This window comes from Mesoplodon mirus, assembly GCF_964341445.2.
Source record: "Mesoplodon mirus genome assembly, chromosome: 8".
Taxonomy (NCBI): Eukaryota; Metazoa; Chordata; class Mammalia; order Artiodactyla; family Ziphiidae; genus Mesoplodon; species Mesoplodon mirus.
In genome coordinates this window covers 68,198,280-68,224,153 of record NC_138984.1, presented here as the reverse complement: position 1 = coordinate 68,224,153, position 25,874 = coordinate 68,198,280, and the positions used below count along the sequence as shown (strand labels likewise).

Genomic DNA, 25,874 nt, shown 5'->3' with positions numbered 1-25,874 from the left:
CCCTTGAGTCACTTCTAATTCAGAAGTAAAATCTTTTGTTGCCTTCAGAAAAATGTCATCAGGAGAGATGACAGTGGATTGAGAGTCTTGGTGGCACATCCATCCTTTCACTTTCAGAGGGCCAGCCCCCATCACAGCGGCAGACAGACGAATGAGAGGCCACCAAAGTTCCTCAGCCTCTGAGTTTCCTTGGGCCATTTGCTCTACACAGAGTATTTCCAGAACAATCAGGCATGTTTCAAATGTGTGACCATTAGCAGAACTAAGATCAAGTTAAGAGGCCATACACAGAAGGAAAATATAATTATTTTCTTCCTAGGATTGAGAAAGAAATGGTAATAAACATTCTTAACTTGTCTTTCCTTCCTACTCACTTTAGAAAGAATATAAGAAAGATTATGAAGAGTCCATTAAAGGCAGAAACCTGATTGGCCTGGAGGTCACACCAGCTTTATCACACGTCAAATATGCAACCAAAATAGCCAGCGAGGTAGTGCCTACTTGGTCTTTTCTTTCCCTCCTGATCCAAATAATTGCACTAATGACACTCATCAACGTGTTCCTTCTACCATTTTCACTAACTACCTAACTTTTCAGGCTTCAAGTTGGGTTCACATGTGTTTGGTACTACCCCCTAATCTATTACCCATGTTAATTCTTCTAATTTTTTAATTGAATACCTAATAAAATGTGCTTACCTCAGCATTCTATTAATTTCTAGTTTCTTATTTGATACTGAATATTAACTGATGAAGCTTATACCCTGCCTTTATTCATATTTTTATTTACTAAACTGTAACTCTTTAAAATTAGAAGGATTTTTTGTTTTGTTTTGGCTCTTCACCAAAGAGGAATAATCCAGGCTTTCTTGTCAGCATTGTTGCTTGTATTTTGTGCCATAGAAAGAGTACAGGAAAGATCTAGAGGAAAGCATCCGTGGGAAGGGTCTCAGTGAAATGGAAGATACGCCAGACATGCTAAGAGCAAAGAACGCCACTCAGATCCTCAATGAGGTGGGCACACAACCAACCGCATGCACAGAATCAACCCAGCATCTTCTCCTTCTTAGCCAAGTTGCATAAAAAAACCAGAAAGCAATAAAAAGAGAGTTTCTGAATTTCAGATTCCATATTCAACATGATTATTAACCATTAAATAAAATATCTCGATTTTGGATGTGTTGATATTATAACAGTCTGTTTCTATAGTGGCTATTGTAACCTGTTATTTATCTAATATTATTTGATTTAACCTTGATACATTTGTTGTGCCCATTTAAATAAAGGCACCACACTGGAGTGGTGGGCACCTAAGTATAATCCTTTACATACCAAACCAGATTTAAAATGTGCTTTTATACTTTAATTTTCTAATAGAGAATGCTAAAAAGCATTCCAAAGGAGGCCTGGCATGAGTAGAATAGTTTCCTAAAGTGGTCTGCTGTTGTCACCACTCCATCCTGCCACAGGGAAAGGTGAAGGTGACATCAGCAATTGAGGTGGCATGTTATGTGGATCTGTATTCACTCTGCACATTTTTTTTTTTAATGCTTCTATAGAAAGAATATAAGAGAGACCTGGAGCTGGAAGTCAAAGGAAGAGGCCTGAATGCCATGGCCAATGAAACTCCCGACTTCCTCAGAGCCAGGAATGCTGCAGATATTGCCAGTCAGGTCAGCGTTACTGTTCCATGTCAGTCTTTCAACAAAAAAAGTAGCTGTGATTACAAGGACACAGTGTTGTCCTTCTGTTGTCTTACTTGTTGATCAATTACAGTTAAACACATATAGTGGCATCCCTAAATATCCACATGGTGGAATCCATCTGATGAAAGGATCAGGGGCCCTTTGCCAGGGCTGCTTTCATCTGTGCTTCTCCTAGCTCTTCTGTAAACAATTGATGCCTTACTATCTGTTGATTATCTCTCTCCTTCTGCTTTCCCGTACCCTACCCAACGACACCCTGCCCCGCCCCCAACTAGATAGTAAGCCTTCCAACAGCTAGGACTCAACCTTTCTTTCTGAATCTCACTCTTTAGCATAAAGCTATAGACACAATAGGGAAAAAATGTTGGCTAGCAAATGAATGAACCCTTTTGGATAAGAAATATTAATCACTTCTTAGTCAAACTAAGCCAACAAATGTGCACATTGTAAACATTTACCCAACTATTGGATGTCCTTTTGCAGGTTAAGTATAAGCAATCAGCAGAAATGGAAAAAGCCAATTTCACTTCTGTGGTTGATACTCCGGAGATCATTCATGCCCAACAAGTCAAGAACCTTTCAAGCCAGGTAAGGACATTCATCAGAATATCACTTATTGACCCCAATCATGAAGAACAAGTCTTTCCATTAATACCGAAGAAGATTCTTTCAAATCACAATTTTTCCCAGTGAAAAAGAAGGGGTTCGTCTATGATGCAAGTTTGAGTTAGAGTTGAGATTTCCGTATCAGAATTAAAATAAAGAAGGGAATTTTAAGGTACTGAAGAACTCTTACATGGTACCACCCATAACTTTTTAAAATTTATTTTCCCAGTTTTATTGAGATAAAATTGACATATATGACTGTATAACTTTAAAGTGTACAGTGTAATGGTTTGGCTTATATTTACTGTGAAATGATTGCTTCCATAAGTTTAGATAGCATCCATCATCTCCTAGAGATACAGTAAAAAGAGAAAGCAAAACAAAAAGAAAAAAATTTTTCCCTGTGATGTGAACTCTCAGGATTTACTCTCTTAACACCTTTCACATGTAACAGGGCTGTGTTAGAGCTGTGTTCACTGTAGTCATCGTCATGCTGTACATGACATCCCTAGTACTTATTTATCTTATAACTGGAAGTTTGTCACTTTTGACCACCTTTCTCCAGTTCCACCTCACCCTCACTAGTCTCCTGCCTCTGGTAACCACAAATCTGATCACCTTTTCTAGGCATTTGTTTTGATTTTAGGTTCCACAAATAGGTGAGATCATACAGTATTTGTCTTTCTCTGTCTGACTTATCTCACTTAATTTAATGCCCTCAAGATCCACCCATGTTGTCGAAAATGGCAGGATTTTCTCAGTTTTTATTCCATTGTACATGTATACCACAACTTTTTTATCCATTATCTGTTGATAGAGGCTTAGGTTGTTTCCATGTCTTGGCTATTGTAAATAATGCTGCTATGAACATGAAAGTGAGGGTATCTTTTCAAGTTAGTGTTTTCGAATCCTTTGGATATATTCCTAGAAGTGGAATTTCTGGATCATATGGTAGTTCTGTTTTTAATTTTTTTGTGGATCCTCTATACTGTTTTCCATAGTGTCAAAACCAGTTTACAATCCCACCAACAGTGCACTATTCTCCACATCCTCACCAGCATTTGTTATCTCTTGTCTTTTTGATGATGGCCATTCTAACAGGCATGAGTTACCACCCGTAATTAAAGAATCAGTCTCATAATGTGGATGAAAAATTTGTGGGCAAATCTGGAAGAAACAAAGTAGACCGTCCACATTTGGATTATCAATTTTTTAAAATAAGATTGAGATTATGTCATCAACGCTAACCACACAATCTAACCCTGATTCCTCTTATGATGGGTAACTCTCCATCTTCCCACAAATAGAGAGAGAAAGAAAAGTAAGATGTCCTTCATGCACCAGGATATACCCTCATTTGTTTTAATCTTCACTGCTGATCAGGAATCTGCAATTTACTTGAGTAGCCCAAAACTAGAATTTTTGCTTGTCTCCTAATCAGTGAGTTCTAAAGCAGTAGTTGCCTGGCCTGACTATACTTTGTAAACACCTGGGAATGTAGATTTCCTGGACCCACCCTGGGAGCTCTGGCCAGGAGCCTGGACCAAACCTGCTCACAGCTCAGCGAAAATATCCTTGTCACCAACCAAGGACTGGCATTCAGGAGGCCTTGCTGATGGCTCTTAACCCTCCTGCTTTTCTCCACCTGCCTGTTGAATAGTCTGGCTCCATCCAGTTCACTGTAGACATCCCCAAGTCCCTGCCAGGAACCTCAGGGGCTGTCAACCTCCCTCGTGTGGACCAGTCCACAGGGGCCTCCCTCTGCCAGCTTTGCCATGACAATGGGTCCTATTAAATGCCTGAGCTCAGTTCTCCTGGAAAGAAAAGGCATGGCACTCACTGACCCAGAGGGCTCTGTTTTATAACTCCCTAACATCCTTAAATAGTCAAAAAAATATAAAGGACTTCCCCTCTGCTGAGCAGGAAGGGCTATTTTAGGTCCCATTGGCCCATATCCCTGTGTTATTCCCTATCCTTATTTCTTGGAATCTATTTCCAGAAAAAGTACAAGGAAGATGCAGAGAAGTGCATGTCATATTATGAGACCGTTTTGGACACCCCAGAGATGCAGAGGATCCGGGAGAACCAAAAGAACTTCAGCCTTGTGAGTTTTTATTGAATCTAAGACACAGCTCACTGGTACCTGGGATGAGGCGGGGCAAGAAGGATGCCTCTGGGCACACATGCTTGCATACCTACCTGCAGCAGCCCACCACACCTCCCATCCCCTGCCCGGGAGCTGTGTGCTCCTGTCTCCTCTGGGCTCATCTTATATCTCAATCCCAACTCATAGCATTAAAGACCCATCTCTCACTTTGTTGGTGGTTTCCTGTCACTGAATATGAACTATCACCATCTTCCATTGGTGGTGACATCTTTTTCAAAATTAATTCTAGGCAAGATATATATATATATATATATATATATATATATATATATATATATATATATTTTAAACTAGTTTTAGGGCTTTAAATATTTAGTTTCTTCACAAAATTCTTATTAAAGAAATTCCCGTTGGCTATGTGACTATGATTATTGTAGCGTAGAAATTTTTTTAAAAGTATAAGGTTTTAACTTCCTTTACACAATATAGGACAATACAATATACAAAACAATGTTGAAATCTTACCAAGATGTTTGCTCTTTTTTCATAGCTTCAATACCAGTGTGACCTTAAAAACAGTAAAGGAAAAATTACAGTTGTTCAAGACACGCCAGAAATACTGCGTGTTAAAGAAAATCAAAAGAATTTCAGCTCGGTATATTTACTATTTATTTTCCATTTAATGCTAACCTAATAATATCAGGCTCCTCTTTAAAAATATACTAGCCGTACGTTGATTCAGACAATTAACATCTAACCTCCTCAGTTAATGCTAGCAGTTATTTGTTAAAATTCCCCATACTTTGCTCTAAAATCATCACCCCAGAGACCATTTGAAATAACAACTTAAATCTGCTAACAAAGGAGCTTTTCTTTCTTTTTAACTTTTTTAATCCCAGAGCAGTATCATGTGTTGTCTTGCTCCAGAAGATGGATTTCTTTCTGACACTGTGATTTATTATCCTTTCCCCAAATAACTGACTTTGTATTTCTTTAATGGATTTTGTGTTTCACATGGGAGGGTGTTTTAATCAACATTTTCTGGTTTTTCTCATCATGTATTAATACAGTATGATAATCTTAAAAGAAATCTCAAGATCTGGAAATTGAGATGTGTGTTGTATACATGGTTTGAGTTATTGATGCTGATGCAGAAGACAGTCCAGATACTCCAGCACTTGCCTAAGAACATTCTCTAGTGTCTTCTGTTTTCACAGAAGCCAAGTTTCCTAGTCTCTCTCCAGGAATTGCTGGGTTTTCCTTTCTTCTGTGTAACACTGTCCTGATTCTGAATGCCCAGGTTTTATATAAAGAAGATGTTTCACCAGGAACGGCGATTGGAAAGACACCTGAGATGATGAGAGTGAAGCAAACCCAGGACCATATTAGCTCGGTAAAGACAGCCACTGGGGACTCACTTTCAAAATTTTCTGCTCGCCTTTGAAGATTAACACTGATGTCTGAGCTGCACTCATGACTTTTGTCACCAGAAGCAGCTTAAGTTGCTAAAATAAGGGTCATCTCATAATGCAGTGCCGAGGCAGTTTTCATGAGGGCTAGTTAGATATAAAAAATGGAGAGGCCTGTGTCAAAGCAAACCAGAGCTGGACAGTAGTTTAAGCAGTTAAAACAACAACAAAAAAAGATTTTTATTCAGGACAATTGCGACATAGGAGAAAAGAGATCTCGGTATAAAGCTGAGCTCAATTCTGAATACAACAAGGGAAAGGAGGGATTTATGGGGGCAGGGATGGATGGACAGGGATGGGGGGATGGGGAGGTTGGGGTGTGGGGAAAGGATCAGTGGATGGAAAATAGAAGAAACATCGGGGGTAAATGGGGGATTCTGCCTAAACCGACCTACCAGGATTTTTGCTGGAGGCAGGTCAAGGTGATCAGACTTCTTCTGGGGGGTTGGGGGCAGAGGGCATTAAGGAATTTGATCAGATATCAAGGATGATGAGACATCCAGGGTGGGGGATTTTGGCTAAACTGACTTAGCAGGATTCTGGCTAAAATTGGGAGGTGCAGAGATGGTCTCGGAAGTCCAAAGCTCAAGGCCTAGTTGGGAAGAAGGTTCAGAGGAGCCTGACTCAAGTTTGGTCAAGAAGAGACTCCTTGTTACCTGTAAGAAAGTAGCAGTTGTGAATCAGAGACTGGCTCTTCCTGGGTGTGTATATGTGAGTGTGTCCATCCTGGGCCAATGAACTGTGGCTGTAAGACATGGGAGACCCCAGGGAAGAGAAGGAAGGAAGAGAAGTGTGGACCCCACCCCAAAGAGACCAGAGAGAGCCCAAATGTCCGTGTCCTTGGCACGGACCCAGTATCAGCATGTGGCCCCCTTCCCCCTAAGTATAGGTTTTGTGCTGTTTAAACTGCGACTTCGCACATCGCGGGGCTACTAATCAAACGCATGTACACGTTCCCACTTTTACACCTGCAGGTGAAGTATAAGGAGGCGGTTGGACAAGGAACCCCGATCCCAGACCTGCCTGAAGTGAAGCGCGTCAAGGAGACCCAGAAGCACATCAGCTCGGTAACGCGCCCCCGGCCCCTCCCCCATGCTCAGCCCTCCCCCCGCCGGCTGGCTTGTCTCACCCCGTCTCCCTTCTGCCGGGCTTCCCAAGCCCGGGGATGGCGCGAACCCTCCCTGCCCTGTGAGGGGCAGTGCGGTTTGCAAAAGCAGAAGAGGAAACTCTGTCTTTACGTAATCAAGGAGCACAAGGCACTAGGCTTCGTGATTGCTCATCATACCTGCAGTTTCTAAAGTAAAATGTGCCGACTAGTAATAAGTTTATTGGGATGATCTCAAGGTAGTTGACCAAAAGCATATACATATAAACATAAAAGTAATAGAAAATAAATATGTATACATGCATGGATGTATATACATACCTCCGGGCATTCTCCACGGTCCGGAAGACCCTAGGCAGCCTAGCAACGTCTCCGCGGCCACCTCCCCTCCCTGGCCCTGTATCCTCTGCTCTCTCCTTGTAAATACAGCGCGTGTTCAAGGCGCTGGCTGTCATCTACCCACAAGGGTCTATTATACCTTAACCCTGTTCTCTAACAGGAATCGCAGGCACCTGTGCGCAGCGTGTGTTTTGGGGGAGGTGGGACTCTCCCACACCTGAAATATCAGGTTCAGCACACATTTCTCCCGACCTTCTGTCCAGCTAGCCCGGTCTCCGCCCACCCCCCCGTTACCCACTCCCCCCGCGCGCACGCGCTTCCATCCGTAAGCAGTTTCTAAGCAATTGCTGGCTACTAGCAAAAGATTGTGTGAAGTTTGGGAAATAGTTGATGGCCCATAAAAGGTGAGGATCTTGGTTTCACAGATCCGCCTGGCCCCTGGAGGCCCGAACTCTCATTTAATTTCCATTATCAGACAGCTGCAATTTCTCTTGCAAGTCGTTTGTATTATTTAGACCTCATTTCCTTCGCATTCCCTGCTTATACTCTGGCTCCCAGTGGTACAGACTACATTTAGAATTACATGTCCACTAATCCAGGAAAACCAGCCCGCATCTCCTTTGCTGCTTCTGATTGCAACTTCTTGCCTTTCTCTGATTTTGTTTTGTTCTGTGGTCCACAATCTGTTCCATTGCCTTGCTCAGTAAAGAAATACAACTTTGTACCAAGATGGTAGATATTTAAAGATCCCGAAAAGTTTCCTAGCAAAGAAAAGATGTCAACACTAGTTTGTCAGTGATTTTAGGAATTAATCTGTGACACAAACCCCTAGGATTTCTGTGTTGCTCCCCAGCCTGTGCTCTAGTGCAACATAGAATCCATCCATTTAAAAAGAATTCATTCCTTCCTTTAGGCTGAAAATTCTTAACATTGGGAGGGAGGGAGGAATGGAAGAAGCTAAGAGGCTCTGGAAGTTCCTTACTTGTTTCATTAACATTTACAGTCCTTTGACACTACCCAGAACAAATAGGGACTTTTCCCTGTTCAGAAACACTAATTGGCAAGATCCAGCAATCATCAGTAAAAATTTCAGAGAAAAATGCTCTTCCTGGAAAAATAAATTGTTTAAGTCTCCTTGCATTAAGGGTATCTGCAGACTAAAGGCCAGCTAGGAATTTTCAGAAGAAAATACAAAACAGACAAAATTCTCAACAACTGTGAAGTAACAGAGGATCACATGATTAGAAAAATCTAAGCCAAGCCACCTATTTATTGAAGTACAAACCTATTGTGGACCCACTATATTCAAGGGACTAATACTAGATGTTATGAAATGGTTAGACTTTTTTCATTGTTATATTCATTAGCACTATTTAACGCATTTTAGGAATGTACTAAATGTTGACTACAGAAAATGCATAATTTAATAGTCTTCAAGGTAGTAAAATTACTACTTTTGAAGAGAGAACATAGATATTTGTGGCATTTCCTTCCTTATTCCCTGAGTGTCATGTTTGAAGGCTAGATTGCTTTTATGAGTTTCCACCAAATAGCCCGCATATAGCTGTAATCCAAAGGATTCGTGGTCATTTTACTTTTTTAGATGTTCTCATTATCTTCTACAGGTTTTGTACAAAGAAAACTTGGGAACAGGCATTCCAACCCCTGTCACTCCAGAGATTGAGAGAGTCAAACGCAATCAAGAGAACTTTAGCTCGGTATTTACAAATATATCAAATAAGATACTTGATTTCCCATTAAAAAATTACCGGAATAACCCATCATCCTTTTTTAAAAAGCAACATCTTAACACCAATTTTGTGTGTGTCCGTGTGTGTATGTGTGTTCCACCTGACCAAGACCATCTGGACTTACACAAAATGACTCAATTTTCTGATGGTATTTTAACACTTTTGGTGACTGACAAGTGTGAGCGCTTAGATCTGAAATACTGTAAATAGAATTAACATAAGATTCCTCATCATTCTACTTATATGCTATAACTCAACGCTTTCTGTGGTACCTTTTCATGCCCAGAATTAGCATTGTAGAGTTTATCCTTAAAATGTGAAGTAAAAAATAAAAGCATTATCCTTTCTAAATATTACTCACTAAAAAACTCCCTCCTCACACCCACCCCCTGCCCCCCATCTTCTCTCTTCCTTAATCTTTGTGCTTGTTTTGAATGTCTTTTGGGTACTTTCTTGTATCTCACAGGTTTTGTACAAAGAAAATCTGGGGAAAGGAACCCCAACCCCTGTCACTCCAGAGATGGAGAGAGTCAAACGCAATCAAGAGAACTTTAGCTCGGTATTTCTTAGGGGCCAAAAAATAAAATCCCTTAATTTTTATTTAAAATAATATTTTTAACACATTACCAATATATAATTTTCTTCCTGTAAAAATACTAAATTCATATAATTAAAATAATGATACCAAATATTACCCGTTTTCAACCCAAATCTTATTATTTATTTTAGTTCTGCTGTGAAATTTTAACTATGTTTTTCCTAAAACGTAGCTATTGATCACGTTCCTTAAAAACCTGTAATACTTAGTGTTTCCTTCCTCAAATTCCCCTTGAATAACAGTAGGTGTTTCTAACTGGTGTGGCACAAGTCAAAAGTAAAATCTAACATGCCTCCGAAAGGATAATGTTAGCTAGAATTTTATTTGTATTTATTGTGGCTCTGTTTGATGTATTTTGTTTGCAGCTCTTCTTAAAAGAATGTGATTCTTGAACATTTTCACTCCAGAGACAGCATAGCAATTCACAGTAACTCAGAAATACAGATTTACTTGGCTCAGCTATTTTTGGTGTATCACAAGAGAGATAAATGAGCTTTCCTTGGAATAGGTTCAGGATCATTGAAAGCTAATATTTATTTAGCTTTTAATACTTATTTTATTCCCCCAACCCCCCCCCCTTTTTTGGTTCACTAATTTAGAGTTAGTTCACTAGTTTAGAGCAACTCATGAGGCATGTAAATTTCAGTTAACTTGAGTAGTCTCTGATAAGGCCTAGTCCTTGTCTTTGAGAGAAGGCCTATATAAGTGACTGACTCCTCCTGCAGCCTGGCAGCTCTGTGCTATGAATGCCTCTTACAGACAGACCTCATACTGTGTGTGATGAAACGGCCAAAGGTGATCTGTACTTGTTCTATTTCTTAAAGTTATTTAGGCCAATTTTATGTCATTATGAAAACAAACAAGCAAAAATACTTTTAGAACCTATTTCAAAAGCTAAGTCTTCCTAAACAATGGGTCCAGGCTGATTTGATTGTTGATTTTGTGCACACAGATTCTGTACAAAGAGAACTTGAGCAAGGGGACTCCCCTCCCGGTCACTCCCGAGATGGAGCGGGTCAAGCACAACCAGGAGAACTTTAGCTCGGTATTTGGGAGAAAGCTCTTAACTCGTATTAAAAAAAATGATAATACTTTTCTATAAAACAAAACTTCTGTTAGTCCCTTTAAAATAATCAGTTTAACACATTTTTCTTAAAAAAAAAATCTCATCAACTAAATTTTTGTTTTCCAGATCTTTTACTCACCATTTGATTCTAACATTTTATACTTCCTATAATAGTCCCTTAAAACTTTTCATCAATTCCTTTCCTTCCCTTTTCACGTTTTATGGGACTTTTGAAGTTAATTGATGTCCAAAACCCCCAAATACTATAGCTTTATTTACTTGGGAATACTTATATTTGATGTAGCTGCGTTAGCATTGAAAGAAAAGACACAGGACTTGAGGCCATGTGTAGAAATAGTGGCCCTTGCTGGGGACAAGGTTTAGCTTAACATAGATCCTATCTGGATAAACAGAGCACCAAGAAAGAAAAGCACTCAGTATTGGAACCCAAAGCAATCTTATCTTGATACTTGTTCTAAAAAAGCCATTCCATGAATAGAAATCCAGATCTTCTGATCTTTTAAAAAATATACAAATTAGATTGTGAGTCTATATTTAATGTTATTTTCTTTTATTAATATTTTTGTTGCTAAAAAACTCTATACTACTCAATAGTCTGTGAAACTTTTATATAAGGATCTTAGATTTACTTGTGCCTGAGATGGAGAATCAAATGTCATTAGGAAAATCTAGCTGGATTTTTTTTGGGGGGGTGGGGGTAGGTAGGGCGAGTTTTGATCCAAAATGTTTTTTAATTGTCCATTTAAATATTTTCTGAAAGTTTGATTCTTTCACACAATTAAGTAACTTTCTTTGGTCCCACTGTCTTTTTGTTTTGTTTTAATTACTATTCACTAACAACCTTTTGATTTTATTAAATTTTTGGTATAAATTGATATTATTTTCGGAATGTTATATTCACTGTTTTCCTTATAGGTTTATATTATTATTATTATTCCTTCTTTTGGAAAGGTTTACATTAATTTTCAAAACTATTTAAAAATTATTTTCTTCTGTATTAGAGTAAGTATATTATTGCTCATATCTATTTGAGATATTAATGATCCTGATGATCCTGGACAATTTCTTTCTTTTAAGTAACCATTTGTGTTAATTTTTACATAGGTTGCATTTAGGCAATTTTTATCAAGTGGTGCATAGAGCCTTTAAGATTCTATGGAAGATAAACAGTGCTATGTATTTAGACTTGACCACCTCTATAACTTGAATTTACCCAACAAAGACCAATTTCCTATATCGCATAGATTTGACCTAGGGTTTAAAGTATCTGTTATTCTGTAAAACAGATGTTCTGTGTAGGGAAAATAAATATTTGCCCATCTAATTAAAAAATAACCTTTCTATTGTACACTAAGCATTTTAGTAATTTTATGAAATTTGATTTTTTTTCTTAATTCCTAACACAGAAAACCACCATTTAATATATGAGTTAGCTTAAAAGTTGAACATCACATACACTGGCACTTTAGCCAAGGAAATATGGAGCATGTTTTCATCCAGATCTGTGCTTGAAAAAACAGATTGACTTGGTGAATTTGTCTTTCCTGTTTGACGTCTGTGTTTCATAGTACGTTCCTTACACGATAGATGAAAGGGCTGTTTTTGACTGCTCTTGTTTTTTCTGGATGCTTTCTTGTATCGTACAGGTGTTGTATAAAGAAAACATCGGGAAAGGGATTCCAGTTCCCATCACTCCAGAGATGGAGAGAGTCAAACACAATCAAGAAAACTTTAGTTCGGTATTTAAAAAGCAAACAAACAAAAACCCTTTAACTAATTTTAAACCATTTTTTAAAAAGATTAATGGCTATTATTTTAAAGCCTAATCAACTTATCCCAGTAAAAACTTTGACACGTCTTGTGTCTTGTTTGCAACCTAATGCTGCCATTTCCCATGAATCAGTTTCCCCATTTTGGTTAAACATTAACATCACTTAAAAAATGTTCAATATGATATTCCAGCCTTTAAAAACATAGCATTCCCAGTCTCTAGGCACCCACATTATCCTGCTTTGGCAACTTTCATTTGAACGTAAAGCTTACAAAAATTTATTCTGCAAATAAGTTTAAACTGTTGGCTTCATTTCCTATTCTAACCTTCTTGGTCTCTACTGGTATTTGTATAGATACTTTCAGGGTTTTTTTTTTTTTTTTTTTTAGCATTTTGTCACTGTTCTCCATTTAAATATAATTAATTCTTCCCAATATGTTCACCTAAACTAAAAATTAAATACCTTGACTTCTTTTGAAAATCAACAAAAGAAGACTTGTGTGTATGCATCTTCATATATGCAATGTTTATAAAACCTAAATACCCTTATGTGGTTTATTAATAACATTTCCAAATCAAAATAACTTCCTTGGTTCTCCTTCTGTCTCTGTCCTTTCTTTTTTTTCCCCAACCTCATAACAAGCTGGGGGGCGCAGCTCGTCGTTCCCTTCCATGGTGCTCTCCTTTGCTCAGTGATGCAGAGACTAATTCAACAAAACAGTAAAATTCTCCTTTTTAATTTCTTAGTTTCCCTGCTCCTTCCTGCATTCCCTTGCTTTTAAGGATGTCTTTAGGCTCCTACAGGTTGGATCTAGAAGCTTCTGGTATTTCCCTTCCTCTAACTTGTTCTCTTCCTCTTTGTCCTTCTACTCCCAACTGCTCTGCAAGAAGGGGAGAGTGGTTGATTGCTCTTTTTGTTCTGGATGCTTTCCTATCACACAGGTGCTATACAAAGAAAACCTGGGCACAGGAATCCCAATCTCCATCACTCCAGAGATGCAGAGAGTCAAACTCAATCAAGAGAACCTTAGCTCGGTATTTTGGAAAGAAACGGAAAATAGATGCCATTTAACCTCATAATTAAATTGATTCTTAACATTTATTCTTCTTTTAAATCCACTTCCCTTCCTTTGCTTCTAACATACCTCACTTAGCAAAAGGACATACTTTCACATTTCTGTGGTACTACTATGGATTCTTTTTTTTTTTTTTCAAGTTAATTCTGATTTCTGTTCCATCTGGTATTTAAAAAAATATTTTTTGAAACCTTTTTTCTTTTAGTTTGCTTGGATAACAACACAACCAAGTTCTAACAATCTCAAATCCCCATGTGACTGTTTGGGAGGATAACTCCAGTCTTTCCCCAGCAACTAAGGGCCCTGCTACCCCAGATAGAGTCAGTTTCCTAATCCCAAGAGTGGCTGTCATTACATTTTTTTGTGGCATCTTGTCAGCACATAACTCCTGGCTCCTCGGACTACTGTGTCATTTGATAACAAGGAAGTTGAACTGACCCTTAAAATCTCACAACAAATGTAATGTTACTTATGGTTGTTTTTCTGGATGCTTTCTGATCACACAGGTGTTATACAAAGAAAACATGGGCAAGGGAACCCCTTTACCTGTCACTCCAGAGATGGAGAGAGTCAAACACAATCAAGAAAACATTAGCTCGGTACTTTGGCAAGAAAAAAAAAGAAACTACTTCTTTAATGATTTAAAATAATACATATTAATCCTACTTTTTAAAGACAACTGAAATTTTGTGAATTTCTTAATCACATTTATCCTTCTTTCCTGTAGAGCTACTCCTAGACTTAACCCCATAACAACAAGGTTGCTTTAATCCATATTTTAAAGTTCTAATGTCAGAAAGTAACAGATTTTCCAATAAATCATCCTTTGGCTCCTCTCTCCCCAAACTTACTCTCTATCCATTACCCCTAAGGTCTCTGTTTTACATATTTGTAAAATTTGGGGAGTGGAGTAGTAGGTGTGACAGGGCTCTTTCTAGACATTGGAGTTGTGATTTTGTTGTTTTTGCACCTGACTTTAGGTTCTAATTTACCCTGCCAGATTTGGACAAAGAGACCTTGGGGAAAAATAACCCCTAATCCTCTCCTTCAGGGATAACGACATAAATTAAGATCCAGTAGTGGTTTTGGCAAATGAATGTCAATTTACTTAAAAATGAAAGTGTCGCTCGAACTGTTTTTTGTTTTACCAATTTCAGTTCTCTTTGTTCTTCTGTATTTATCATGGTCTTCGGCTGCTAATTTTAGTAAGCCGTTTTCTGCAAGCCTGCGCTCTGTGATATTTTATACGTTTATAGATTGCCGGGGGATTGGGGTTTGTGTGGGGACATTAGCGTACGCAGTGAAGCGCCAGCGGCCTGCCACATCTACACTGCCTGCAGGTTTCTCGGATACTGGAACGCAGGACTCCTGAGACTAGTGTGCATCAGAATCACCAGGAAGCCCACCCTCTGTCATTCTGTAGATCTGGCGTGGGCCAGAAAGTTTGCATTTCCAGCAAGGTCTCAGGTGATGCTGACCTTGCTATCCAGGGACCTCAACTTTGAGAACCACTTCTTTGACAGAATTCTTCCTCTTGAATGCCATATCTTAAACCTCCTGTGACCCCAAGAATGACACTGAGGTGACAGCGAGGCTGGGAATTTATCACGATGTTTCCTATTGACTTACCATGATAGTGATCTAATTGCTGAAACCATGTTTCCTTACTACGTACGATGATGTACTGAACTAAAGCAAGAGGCAGAGCACAGACGATAGCAAGGACACATTTTCCTGACGTGTCTATGTGAGTTCAAGGGTGGCAAAAGGGTCCAGGCTCCCTATGCTATTTAGGAAGCAGCCTCCACCTTCTCAGTGTTATTCAAGCGCGTGCCCCTAAGTCCTGTGAGTTGACCTGTCAGGAGCTTGACATGCGTAGATTAGTGGGAGAGTGAAGACAGTTTCCCAGCCCTGCCCCACATCCCGGAACTAGGCACAAAAACTGCAGTTCTGTCTTGCAGGCTGTAAGGATTTCAGGGCAGGGTCCTAACCTAGAAATGTGTGTCTTGCTGTAACTACATCAACTTGTTTTGGAAATGTATTTCTTTCCATCTAACCTTATTGCCCAAATGGTTTAGCACCCTGAGCCTCCTAACAAATGATCTGTTCTGTTTAATCTTTTGGTAACTGTAATTCTTTTTTTCTTTTTGGCTTTTTGGATCCATTGGACTCATGTAGGTTTTGTACAAAGAAAATGTGGGGAAAGGCACCCCAACCCTTGTCACTCCAGAGATGCAGAGAGTCAAACGCAATCAAGAGAACATTAGCTCGGTATTGTCTTGAGAAATGAAAGTGCTTTTAATTTTGCAAAGTAACCCGTGCCGTTTGACCTGCTCCTAACTCCATCCCAGGTTAAAACAAACAAAATGCCAGCTTTTTAAGACTCTCCCCTAAATGATATACATTTACTGTTGCCATTAACTGTTTTTTAAGCTTTCTTCTAGAGTTGTACTCACTAATAGTAATAGATTAAACCTGGAGTTTTCTCCCCCAAATTGCATTATATTGAATAGCCTGAATACTGCCTCCTAGTGACTTTCAGGTCCACCTTTGTATCTCACAGGTGTTATACAAAGAGAACCTGGGGAAAGCCACCCCCGCACTCTTTACTCCCGAGATGGAAAGAGTCAAACGCAATCAAGAAAACTTTAGCTCGGTATTTGATAGAGGAAAAAAGAAATGGTGACACTTTTAACAAGCCTGGCAAACATGGTTATACCACTAATTTATCTCACAGTTTCCCCAAAACTTTTATCTTTTAAAATTCTTCTTTACCTACTTAAAAATGACATACCAACCCCACCGGCTCACCTGATTTACTTCTTTCTTCACTTTTTGCTTTCTACAATAACATTTTAATGGCTTTCTCTTCTTGAGGTGTTTTTATAGAGTGTGACATAACTGAGCCATAACAACAGCTCGATGATGGTTTTCAGAACTGGGTTTCTGCTCTCTGATATCTGGATGCTCTCTTGGCCCCTCTAGGTATTGTACAAAGAGAATATGAGAAAAGCAACTCCGACACCGGTCACTCCAGAGATGGAGAGAGCTAAGCGCAACCAAGAAAACATTAGCTCGGTATTTTCTAGGACTAAAGAAGGAGTAGTGCAACAACTTGGAAAATAACATTTTAACATCATAAAAAAGTGTCTTTCTCGTTCAACTGAAAAACACACTAAAACGAAGAGAGAGAGAGAAATGCAACATCTTGGAATATAACATTTTAACACCATAAAAATGTGCATTTTTTTATTCAACTGAAAATTCACACTAAAATTAACATAACTGTGCTTTTAAATTCCAAATGATTGTACTAAGACATAACAAGTTAATTGCCAGTGTTTCCTCTTCCCTTTTACTTTACTCTGAGGTAGTCTTATGTAACCAAGTGTAACAAATTGACTTCCTAACATCCTCAATCTTCAGCAATACTTTGTTAAGATACTTTATGAAACAGGTAATATACTCTGAAATGGATGCCTTCTCTGACTTTGATATTTTGGGTTTTCATTTCTGAGACTTTGATTTCTGTATTAGCATATTGGTTTATGAAATCTGGACATAATCCTTCAAAAAATGATCACTTGTTTTAAAGGATAGTTCTTTCAAACGTCCGTATCACGTTTAGCTCCAAATATCATCCAATGTGCTGGTGCTACAATTCCCAGCAAATTCAAGAGATCACTTTTTACCCTTCCTTTCAAAATTATACTTTGCCCTGTCTCCTCAAACTCAAAAGAAATCCTTTGTCTCCTTCAAGCCCTGCCTGTTCACCCTCATGCTAACTGTTCCTCTGTCAGTCACGGGCTAGCTGGGGCTTTTCAGGTGACTCAAGCTTCCCTCCCCAGCTCCTTTCACCTCCATCTGTTGGAAAGGTTGTGAGGCTTCAGAATTAGGACGGTACCACAACCTGTCCTCATTCATGGTCTCTCCTCTGTCAGGTGCTTTATTCTGATAGCTTCCGGAAACAAATACAAGGCAAAGCTGCCTATGTCTTGGACACGCCAGAGATGAGACGGGTGAGGGAGACCCAACGCCACATCTCAACGGTGAGTCAGGAATTCCTCAGATTGGGTGGGCGGCCTGTTGGAACATGTAAAAAAGGAAATGATCACACCATCCTATTTTCACCAAGTGAATTCATGAAATTTCAGGTGAAGTATCATGAAGACTTCGAGAAACACAAGGGTTGCTTCACACCAGTGGTGACAGACCCCATCACTGAACGAGTAAAGAAGAACACACAGGACTTCAGTGACATTAACTACCGAGGTATTCAGAGAAAAGTGGTAGAAATGGAACAAAAACGGAATGACCAGGATCAGGAAACTATTACAGGTAACTGGGGCCTGGGGAGAAAAATCAACGTTAAGTTAAGGAAGGTAGAACACAAGTGACATTATCTAGAGCAAAGCAAAGGCCAGAGGACCTCAATCTGTGTTTTCATTACATGTGAAAGAAGACCCCTATCATTTCACTGTTTGCAAAGCTGAAATCTACTTTATGCTTTGTTCCCCTCCTAGAACTAAGCTCAATGAGTGTTATTCAATTCGCCTGTGGTTGTTTAGGTTCATGCCTTGATCTCCAAGTTATCGCAAGCGTCCAGGAACATCTGTGCTGATCCTGAATCTCACTTTCAGGTTTACGTGTCTGGCGTACAAATCCTGGCTCAGTTTTTGACTATGATCCAGCAGAAGACAACATTCAGTCCCGAAGCTTACACATGATTAATGGTATGTGATGCCACAAAAGGCTTACAACGTAAACATCGCCATTTAGTGGGCTAGCGCCAGTGGCTTTTAGGCTCAGAAGTTCATCTCCTCCAGGGCTTTCAATTTCCTGAGTTACCCATTCAGCATAAGAACACCTCCTTGACTAGTGAGCCAAGCTCATTTTCTAGACAAGTTAAAGTTAGGAAAGATTGTTTCACTGCCTAAGGGTAAGTCTCCTTCAGTCCCTATTATTATTATTATTATTTTCCTAAAGAAAAAAAGGTAGTACATCTTTCTGTTGGAGAAATAATGAAAAAAAAAAAAAGAAATATATAAGCAAAGGGAAGAGAATGGATTTGCCCTTTAACAACTTTCTGAACTCTCTTAGGTCAAGGAAGATTAGCCACTCAACAAAACAGGCCACATGGCTTTATGCCTTCTATTCATGTTAAAAGTAAAATATGTAGTGCCTATAAGTCTCAAAGGATTTATACTCTAGTCCACTGATGAAGAGAGACCAGTAAATCAGTGGTTAAACCCTGACATGAACAATTTTAAAGGTCTGCACACAGATTGCGGAAACACAGAGAAAGTGTATCTAAATAAATTTGGAAGTTAGGGAGCACGTTCTGTAGAAGTTGAAAGGTGGAATTTGTGTACATTACTATCTGTTCATTTTAGCGAGCCCGGAAAATGAGCAGGATAGAGGGAAGGAGTAGTAGTCAGGGACAGACTCCGGGATTGGAAGCCTGGCTGTACCACTTAACGGATAGGGGACCTTCGGTGATTAAACTGTCATCTAGAAAATGTATAAGAGTTTTTGAGGGTTTAATCCACAGAAATCTACTTAAAACCCTGCATGCATGACAACAAACAAAAGCCAACTGAGAGTCGATTACCATTAGGCATTGCTGCTATAAAAAGTTTCACCTCTGCTCCCTCTCCAATGGATCTTACCTCCCCAGCACAAGCTCAGCGGCGGAGCCGGGAGCACTCTCGATCTGCCAGTGCGCTGAGCGTCAGCGGCGGCGAGGAGAAGTCCGAGCATTCAGAAGGTGCCCACCTCTCCACCTACAGCGACGGAGGCGTCTTCTTCTCTGCAACCTCACCAGGTACAAGTGGATGGCCCTGGCCTTGACAGCCATGGCCGGCCAGCTAGCTCCCTGGAGGTTACTGTTAAGAGATGCTTTGAGTAAAAACACAACAAAAACATCTGGATCCTTTCTTCTAATGAGAGGACTAGAATTGTGGAGAGGTACACGCAGTTAGCTATTTCATTTTCATTCCTCCTTTCTTGGAAATCATTCTTTTTAAATTAGGGGAAAAGACAGTGCTGCTCAGTTGCTAATCACAGATTAAATGAGGTCTAGTCACATTTTCTCCTAATAAACCATTTTCTCCCTCTTTTCAGCTTACAAACATGCAAAAACCACAGAGCTCCCACAGCAACGATCATCTTCAGTTGCTACCCAGCAGACAACGGTATCCTCCATCCCATCTCATCCATCTACTGCTGGAGTAAGTAACAATAACTTACTCAAGTCATTCTCACTTTTTGATATGTGCAATAATGATTATAGGTATTCTGGTCTTTTTTTTTTTTATTATTAACCGAACCTTCTATTTTACATAATGCTCTTTTACTACACATCTCATGCTAACAGTAATAAATTATCAGAAAACCTTCATTAGCAACTCACATTAATTAAAAAGTATTATTCGATGATTGAAAACAAACACACCAAAAAAAAAGCCTAAAGCAAAGTCATCATTTTGGTCTCATTAGACCCACCCACTATCTTAAAGCAAAACATCTGTGGCTTGGAATCATTCTTCCAGAATATACTGGGCTGGCCAAAGAGTTCGTTCGGATTTTTCCCTATCATCTTACAGAAAAACCCGAACGAACTTCTTGGCCAACCCAAATATATGTGTATGCACATGTCACACATGTAATCTGGTCATATCTTAGATATCCCCTATTAATATACATTGAAGAAATAAGTCAAATCATGTTCACAATTCACCGGACTACTTTAAAACTCTTAGTTTAAAACCCTGGATCTCATTCATAGTATTACAAAAACATAATTCTTTAGGATTGAAATGAACAATATTTATATGTAGAAAACTATCTTTACTAAATGACATAAAGATTTAAGTTAAGTATTGAGACCCGTTATAGTTCAGGAAGGGAATCTTGAAGTCATTTCTCCAGAAGTCCATAAATTCAAGGCAATTCCAATCAAATCCTAGTAAAATTTAAAAAATTTTTATACATTAATCCTATAATTTATTTGAAAGAGTAAAGATGCAAGAATAAGCAAATTTTGAAAATGTTAATAGGAAAGGACTTAACCATATAAGAGCAAAATATGCTATAAAGCTATTATAATTAAATATGAATTTAGCATGAGAATAGATTTAAAAATAGATGAAGTCCATGGGCTTCCCTGGTGGTGCAGTGGTTGCGAGTCCGCCTGCCGATGCAGGGGACACGGGTTCGTGCCCCGGTCTGGGAAGATCCCACATGCCGCGGAGCGGCTGGGCCCGTGAGCCATGGCCGCTGAGCCAGAGTGTCCAGAGCTTGTGCTCCGCAACGGGAGAGGCCACAACAGTGAGGCCCGTGTACCGCCAAAAAAAAAAAAAAAAGATGGAAGTCCAAAAATGGACCCTAAAAGAATTACAAATCAGCAGAGGAAAAAAAAAGGAAAACTAAAATACTACAGAAAAATAGAGACTACTTTTACAATTGGAAATGGTGAAAGCCTTCCTCAGCAGGTTCCAAAATCTAGATATGTAAAGGAAAAGACTGACAGATTTGACCATCAAAGGTTAAATGTTTTTATAGCAAAAAGAAATGTCAAACTGGGAAAAAATATTATACTCAACAAAAAGATTAATATCTAAAAACGCATAAAGTATCCAAAGTTCATTGACATATTATCCCCCTTCCCTTCAAAATAAAACCTGGAAGCATATGAATAGACAATTTACAGCAAAATTTTAAAAAATGGCCAACAAAAAAAACATGTTCACCATTTGACTACTAACCAGAAATATGCAACAATAAAGTAGCATATAAGAACATTATAGTAGTGAACTTTTTAAAAAATCTTAAAAGGCACATGCCTTTGACCAAATACTTTTTTTAAAAGCTTTCTTTTGAAATATCTGCCCAAAGACAAACACTATAGGCTTAGTGGATGAAAACATGGTGACAATTAAATGTCCAGAAATATAGAAATGGCTAAATAATTTGCGATAGTACTAAAATATGGAATTTTCTACAGCAGTAAAAAAGAATGTGATCAATCTATATTTATATGGAAAGACTTCCAAGCTATATTAAATGGAAGGAACAAGTGAGAATACTATTTATAGTAGTATTCCACTTATGTGGGGCAGGGGGGAACCTATCCTTGAATGTGAATATATGTTGTGTATATTTCAGAATGCTAGGGAAAAATATGTAGGTCTCATACCAAATTACTAACCAGTGACTGCTCCTATGAAGAAAATTTGGGCACTTTCAAATTTTTTCTCTCTAAATTGTTACTATTTTTAAAAACCTTATTTCATTGTTGTGAGAACACGAGATCAACCTACGCTTATATTTTTGTGTATAATACATTATTGTTTACTATAGATTCAAGGTTATGTACAGATCCCTAGAGATCTCTAGAACAGATCTCTAGGGTTTATTCATCTTGCTTAACTGAAACTTTATGCCTGTTGGTTAGTAATGCCCGTTTCCTTTCCCACCATGCTACAATTCTTTTTAAAAAAAAAAACATTGTGGAGGTTAGCTTTCCAGAAACTTTTACTACTGGTATACTCCCAAATTCCCCAAGTGAGAAAAACATGCAATATTGCTATGATTTTTTAATTTTCTCCAAAACACTAGATTAGAACATCCACTAATGTACTTTCTGTATATATTTGCCTATTTGGAATAGATATTTCATATAAATGAAATCATACAATATGTGGTCTTCTGTGACTGGCTTCTTAATGTTTTGAGGTTATCCATGGTGTATCATATATCAGTACTTCATCCCTTTTTATTAGCAAATATTTAATTGTATGGGAATACCTTTTCTTTATTCGTTCATCAGTTGGTGGGCATTTGGGCTAGTTCCACTTTTTGGCTGTTACAAGTAATGCCATTATAAATATGGGTGTACAAGTTACTATGTGGACTTATGTTCATTCCTCTTGTGTATATACCTAGGAGTAGAATTGCGAGGTCACACGGTAACTTTTAAAATGGGAAGAACTTCCAAAACTGTTTTCCAAAGTGTCTGCACCATTTTCCTTTCCCACCAGCGATTTATAAAGATTCAAGTTTTTCCATATCCTCCCCAATTCTATCTTTTCGATTACCACCATTCCAGTGTGTGTGAAGGGGTATTTCATTGTAGTTTTGCATTTTCCTGGTGACTAACGATGTCGAGCATCTTTTCACATGCTTATTGGCTCTTGGTTTATCATCTCCTTTGGAGAATTCATATCCTTTGCCCCTGTCCCTTTTCAGTATTGAATTATAGGAGTTTTTTTTAATATAGTCTGGATAGTGATCCCTTATTAGATGTATGATTAGCAAATATTTTCTCCTAGTTTGTGAGTTGTCTTTTAGTTTTGGTGGTAGGTAGTTGCACATTCTGTTTTGTGCAAGTTAAGTTGGTGGAAACTAAAATTAGGTGTTCGGGTTAATTGTTGCAAATCTAATATATATTTCCCTTTTTCGTCTTTACCAATAGAAAATCTTCCGTGCCATGTATGACTATATGGCTGCAGATGCAGATGAGGTGTCCTTCAAAGATGGAGATGCCATTGTAAACGTTCAAACTGTTGATGAAGGTTGGATGTATGGCACCGTGCAGAGGACTGGCAGGACGGGCATGCTCCCAGCCAATTATGTTGAAGCTATTTAGGAACTTCAAAGCACTGCACCTGTCTACAGCACCTACAAATCTTGCCGTCAGCATTTGTTTAGACTCTCCACTATTCCCCGAGTTCTGAAGCTGCGTAGTGCTTTTTGTGTCAGTATGATTCATGGTTGTACCATCCCTTAACTTGTTTCTATATGTACCCCAATATTCACCAGTGAAACAAAGGTTAGTACAACTAATCTGTCCAATTATTAAACTAGACTTCTATCTTCTGGACTTGCACATAAAACTTGAGACAACATTAAACCCATAGGTCTTTTAATTGCCATTATTAAATTTTCCTTTGGGTTTTAAAACATTTAATTTCAGAATAGACATTTTTAAAGTTTCTGCATTGTTGTTGTATTACTGTTGCATCAACCCAGAATCTTTCTCCATTATGAAAATGTTTAACAGTATTTCTTTTCTAAATCAAGAGTTCTAAACATGTTAAACACATTTTTTAAAAAAATGGCAGAGATATTCACCTTTTCCTTGCTGACTGCTGACACTCTTATTTCTAATCCAGTTCTGAAGTTATAAAGCTGATAGTCAATATAAACTGGTGTTAAGCTAGTAACTAATAAAATCTGCAATTCTGCAACAAACAAACACCACTGATGGAATGAGCATTATTTATTTTTAAAGATCTACAAATAAAAACTTCAACAAAAGCAAACCCCTGAAACTAGACTTCACTAAAAAAATTAAACTTAAAAAAAAGTACTGTTAAATGCACCAGACACAACATTGTAGATCAACTATACTTCAATTAAAAAAAAAAATGCACAAGTGTAGACTTTCTCAAAACTCCATCCATACTTGTGTTCAGCAAGCTTTCCTTATGGCTTCACTTATAATGCTTTAGAAATAGCTGTGGGATCCAACAGCTGTGGGAGCTGTGGGATCCCACAGCTGTGGGAGCTGTGGGATCCCAAAGGGGATCTTCCCCGTCTGTATCCAGTGGGCTGGCAGTTTGTGGCAAAGGCATGGGCAAAGGGTGGAGTGCCAACCAATAATGGCTTGTGCTTAAGTTTATAGACTATCCTTTCTAAAAAGCAAAAGATCTGTCCACATTACTTCAGAGCTGTAGTAATACTGCTGTCCTAAAGCTTCTTAATGTGTGTCTGAGACTCAAGAGCAAAGAGTACACATGAAAATGAAGGCAGAGGGGCTTCCCTGGTGGCGCAGTGGTTGAGAGTCCGCCTGCCGATGCAGGGGACACAGGTTCGTGCCCCGGTCTGGGAAGATCCCACATGCCACGGAGCGACTGGGCTTGTGAGCCATGGCCGCTGGGCCTGCGCGTCCGGAGCTTGTGCTCCGCAGCGGGAGAGGCCACAACAGTGAGAGGCCCGCATACCGCAAACAAAAAAAAAAAGAAAGAAAATGAAGGCAAAGACTGGGGTGATGCTTCTACATGCCAGGAAAGCCAAAAATTGCCAGCAAACCACAGGAGCTAGGGGACAGGGATGGAACAGCCTTCCTCACAGCCCTTAGAAGGGACCAACACTTGCTGACAAAGTTATCTCAGACTTCTAGCCCCCAGAACCAAAACAATAAATTTCTGTTATTTAAGCCACTCAGCTTGTGGCTGTTAACAGCAGCCATAGTAAACTAATACAGTATTTTTCAACATCACTAAGTATTTCGGGGTTTTTTCCCCTTACTTTAAAAGTATGGATTTACAGCCTCCTAAGGCAAAGAAATAAAAGCAAAAATAAACAAATGGGACCTAATCAAACTTTAAGCTTTTGCACAGCAAACCATGAACAAAACGAAGACAACCTCGGAATGGGAGAAAGTATCTGCAAATGATGCAACCAACAAGGGGTTACTTTCCAAAATATACCAACAGCTCACACAACTCAATACCAAAAAACCAAACCACCCAATCAAAAAACAGGCAGAAGATCTAAACAGAAATTTCTCCAAAGAAGACATACAGATGGTCAACAGGCGAATGAAAAGATGCTCAAAACTGCTAATTATTAGAGAAATGCAAATCAAAACTACAATGAGGTACCACCTCACTCTGGTCAGAATGGCCATCATCAAAAAGTCTGCAAATAATAAATGCTGGAGATGGTGTGCAGAAATGTTGGTGGGAATGTAAATTGGTGCAGCCACTATGAAGAACAGTATGGAGGTTCCAAGAAACTAAAATAGAACTACCGTATGATCCAGCAATCCCACTCCTGGGCATATATCTGGAAAAGACGAAAACTAATTAGAAAAGATACATGCACCCCAACATTCACAGCAACACTATTTACAATACCCAAGACAGAAACAACCCAAATGCCCATCAACAGACGATTAGTTTAAGATGTGACACACACACATATATATATATATATATATATAAGATCTCACACACACAATGGAATATTAGCCATAAAAAAGAACTAAATATCGCCCTTTGCAACATGGATGGATGCAGAAAATATCATACAGAGAGAGAAAGACAAGTATTATATGATATCACATATGCACAATCTATAAAATAATACAAATGAATCTTTATACAAAGCAGGAGGAGACTCACAGGCATAGAAAACAAACTTATGGTTAACAAAGGGGACAGGGAGGGAGGAAGAGGGATAAATGAGAAGTA

The 25,874-nt window shown here is 38.8% G+C and overlaps 1 protein-coding gene across 1 annotated transcript in view; it reads left to right on the top strand.

Moving 5' to 3' along the window:
• Nucleotides 1-24,647, top strand: part of NEB (nebulin) — a 264,486-nt gene extending 239,839 nt beyond the window's left edge. The window contains exons 145-165 of the mRNA XM_082630423.1: nt 380-490; nt 903-1,013; nt 1,559-1,672; nt 2,189-2,293; nt 4,311-4,415; nt 4,969-5,073; nt 5,719-5,811; nt 6,862-6,954; nt 8,957-9,049; nt 9,549-9,641; nt 10,633-10,725; nt 12,414-12,506; nt 15,793-15,885; nt 16,133-16,270; nt 16,600-16,692; nt 17,556-17,663; nt 17,769-17,952; nt 18,255-18,347; nt 19,292-19,438; nt 19,738-19,844; nt 23,090-24,647. Coding sequence (XP_082486549.1) covers nt 380-490; nt 903-1,013; nt 1,559-1,672; nt 2,189-2,293; nt 4,311-4,415; nt 4,969-5,073; nt 5,719-5,811; nt 6,862-6,954; nt 8,957-9,049; nt 9,549-9,641; nt 10,633-10,725; nt 12,414-12,506; nt 15,793-15,885; nt 16,133-16,270; nt 16,600-16,692; nt 17,556-17,663; nt 17,769-17,952; nt 18,255-18,347; nt 19,292-19,438; nt 19,738-19,844; nt 23,090-23,263 — 2,346 coding nt within the window. The 3' untranslated portion in view covers nt 23,264-24,647. The remainder of the gene's footprint in view (nt 1-379; nt 491-902; nt 1,014-1,558; nt 1,673-2,188; nt 2,294-4,310; nt 4,416-4,968; nt 5,074-5,718; nt 5,812-6,861; nt 6,955-8,956; nt 9,050-9,548; nt 9,642-10,632; nt 10,726-12,413; nt 12,507-15,792; nt 15,886-16,132; nt 16,271-16,599; nt 16,693-17,555; nt 17,664-17,768; nt 17,953-18,254; nt 18,348-19,291; nt 19,439-19,737; nt 19,845-23,089) is intronic.
• The last annotated feature ends 1,227 nt before the right edge of the window (nt 24,648-25,874 follow it).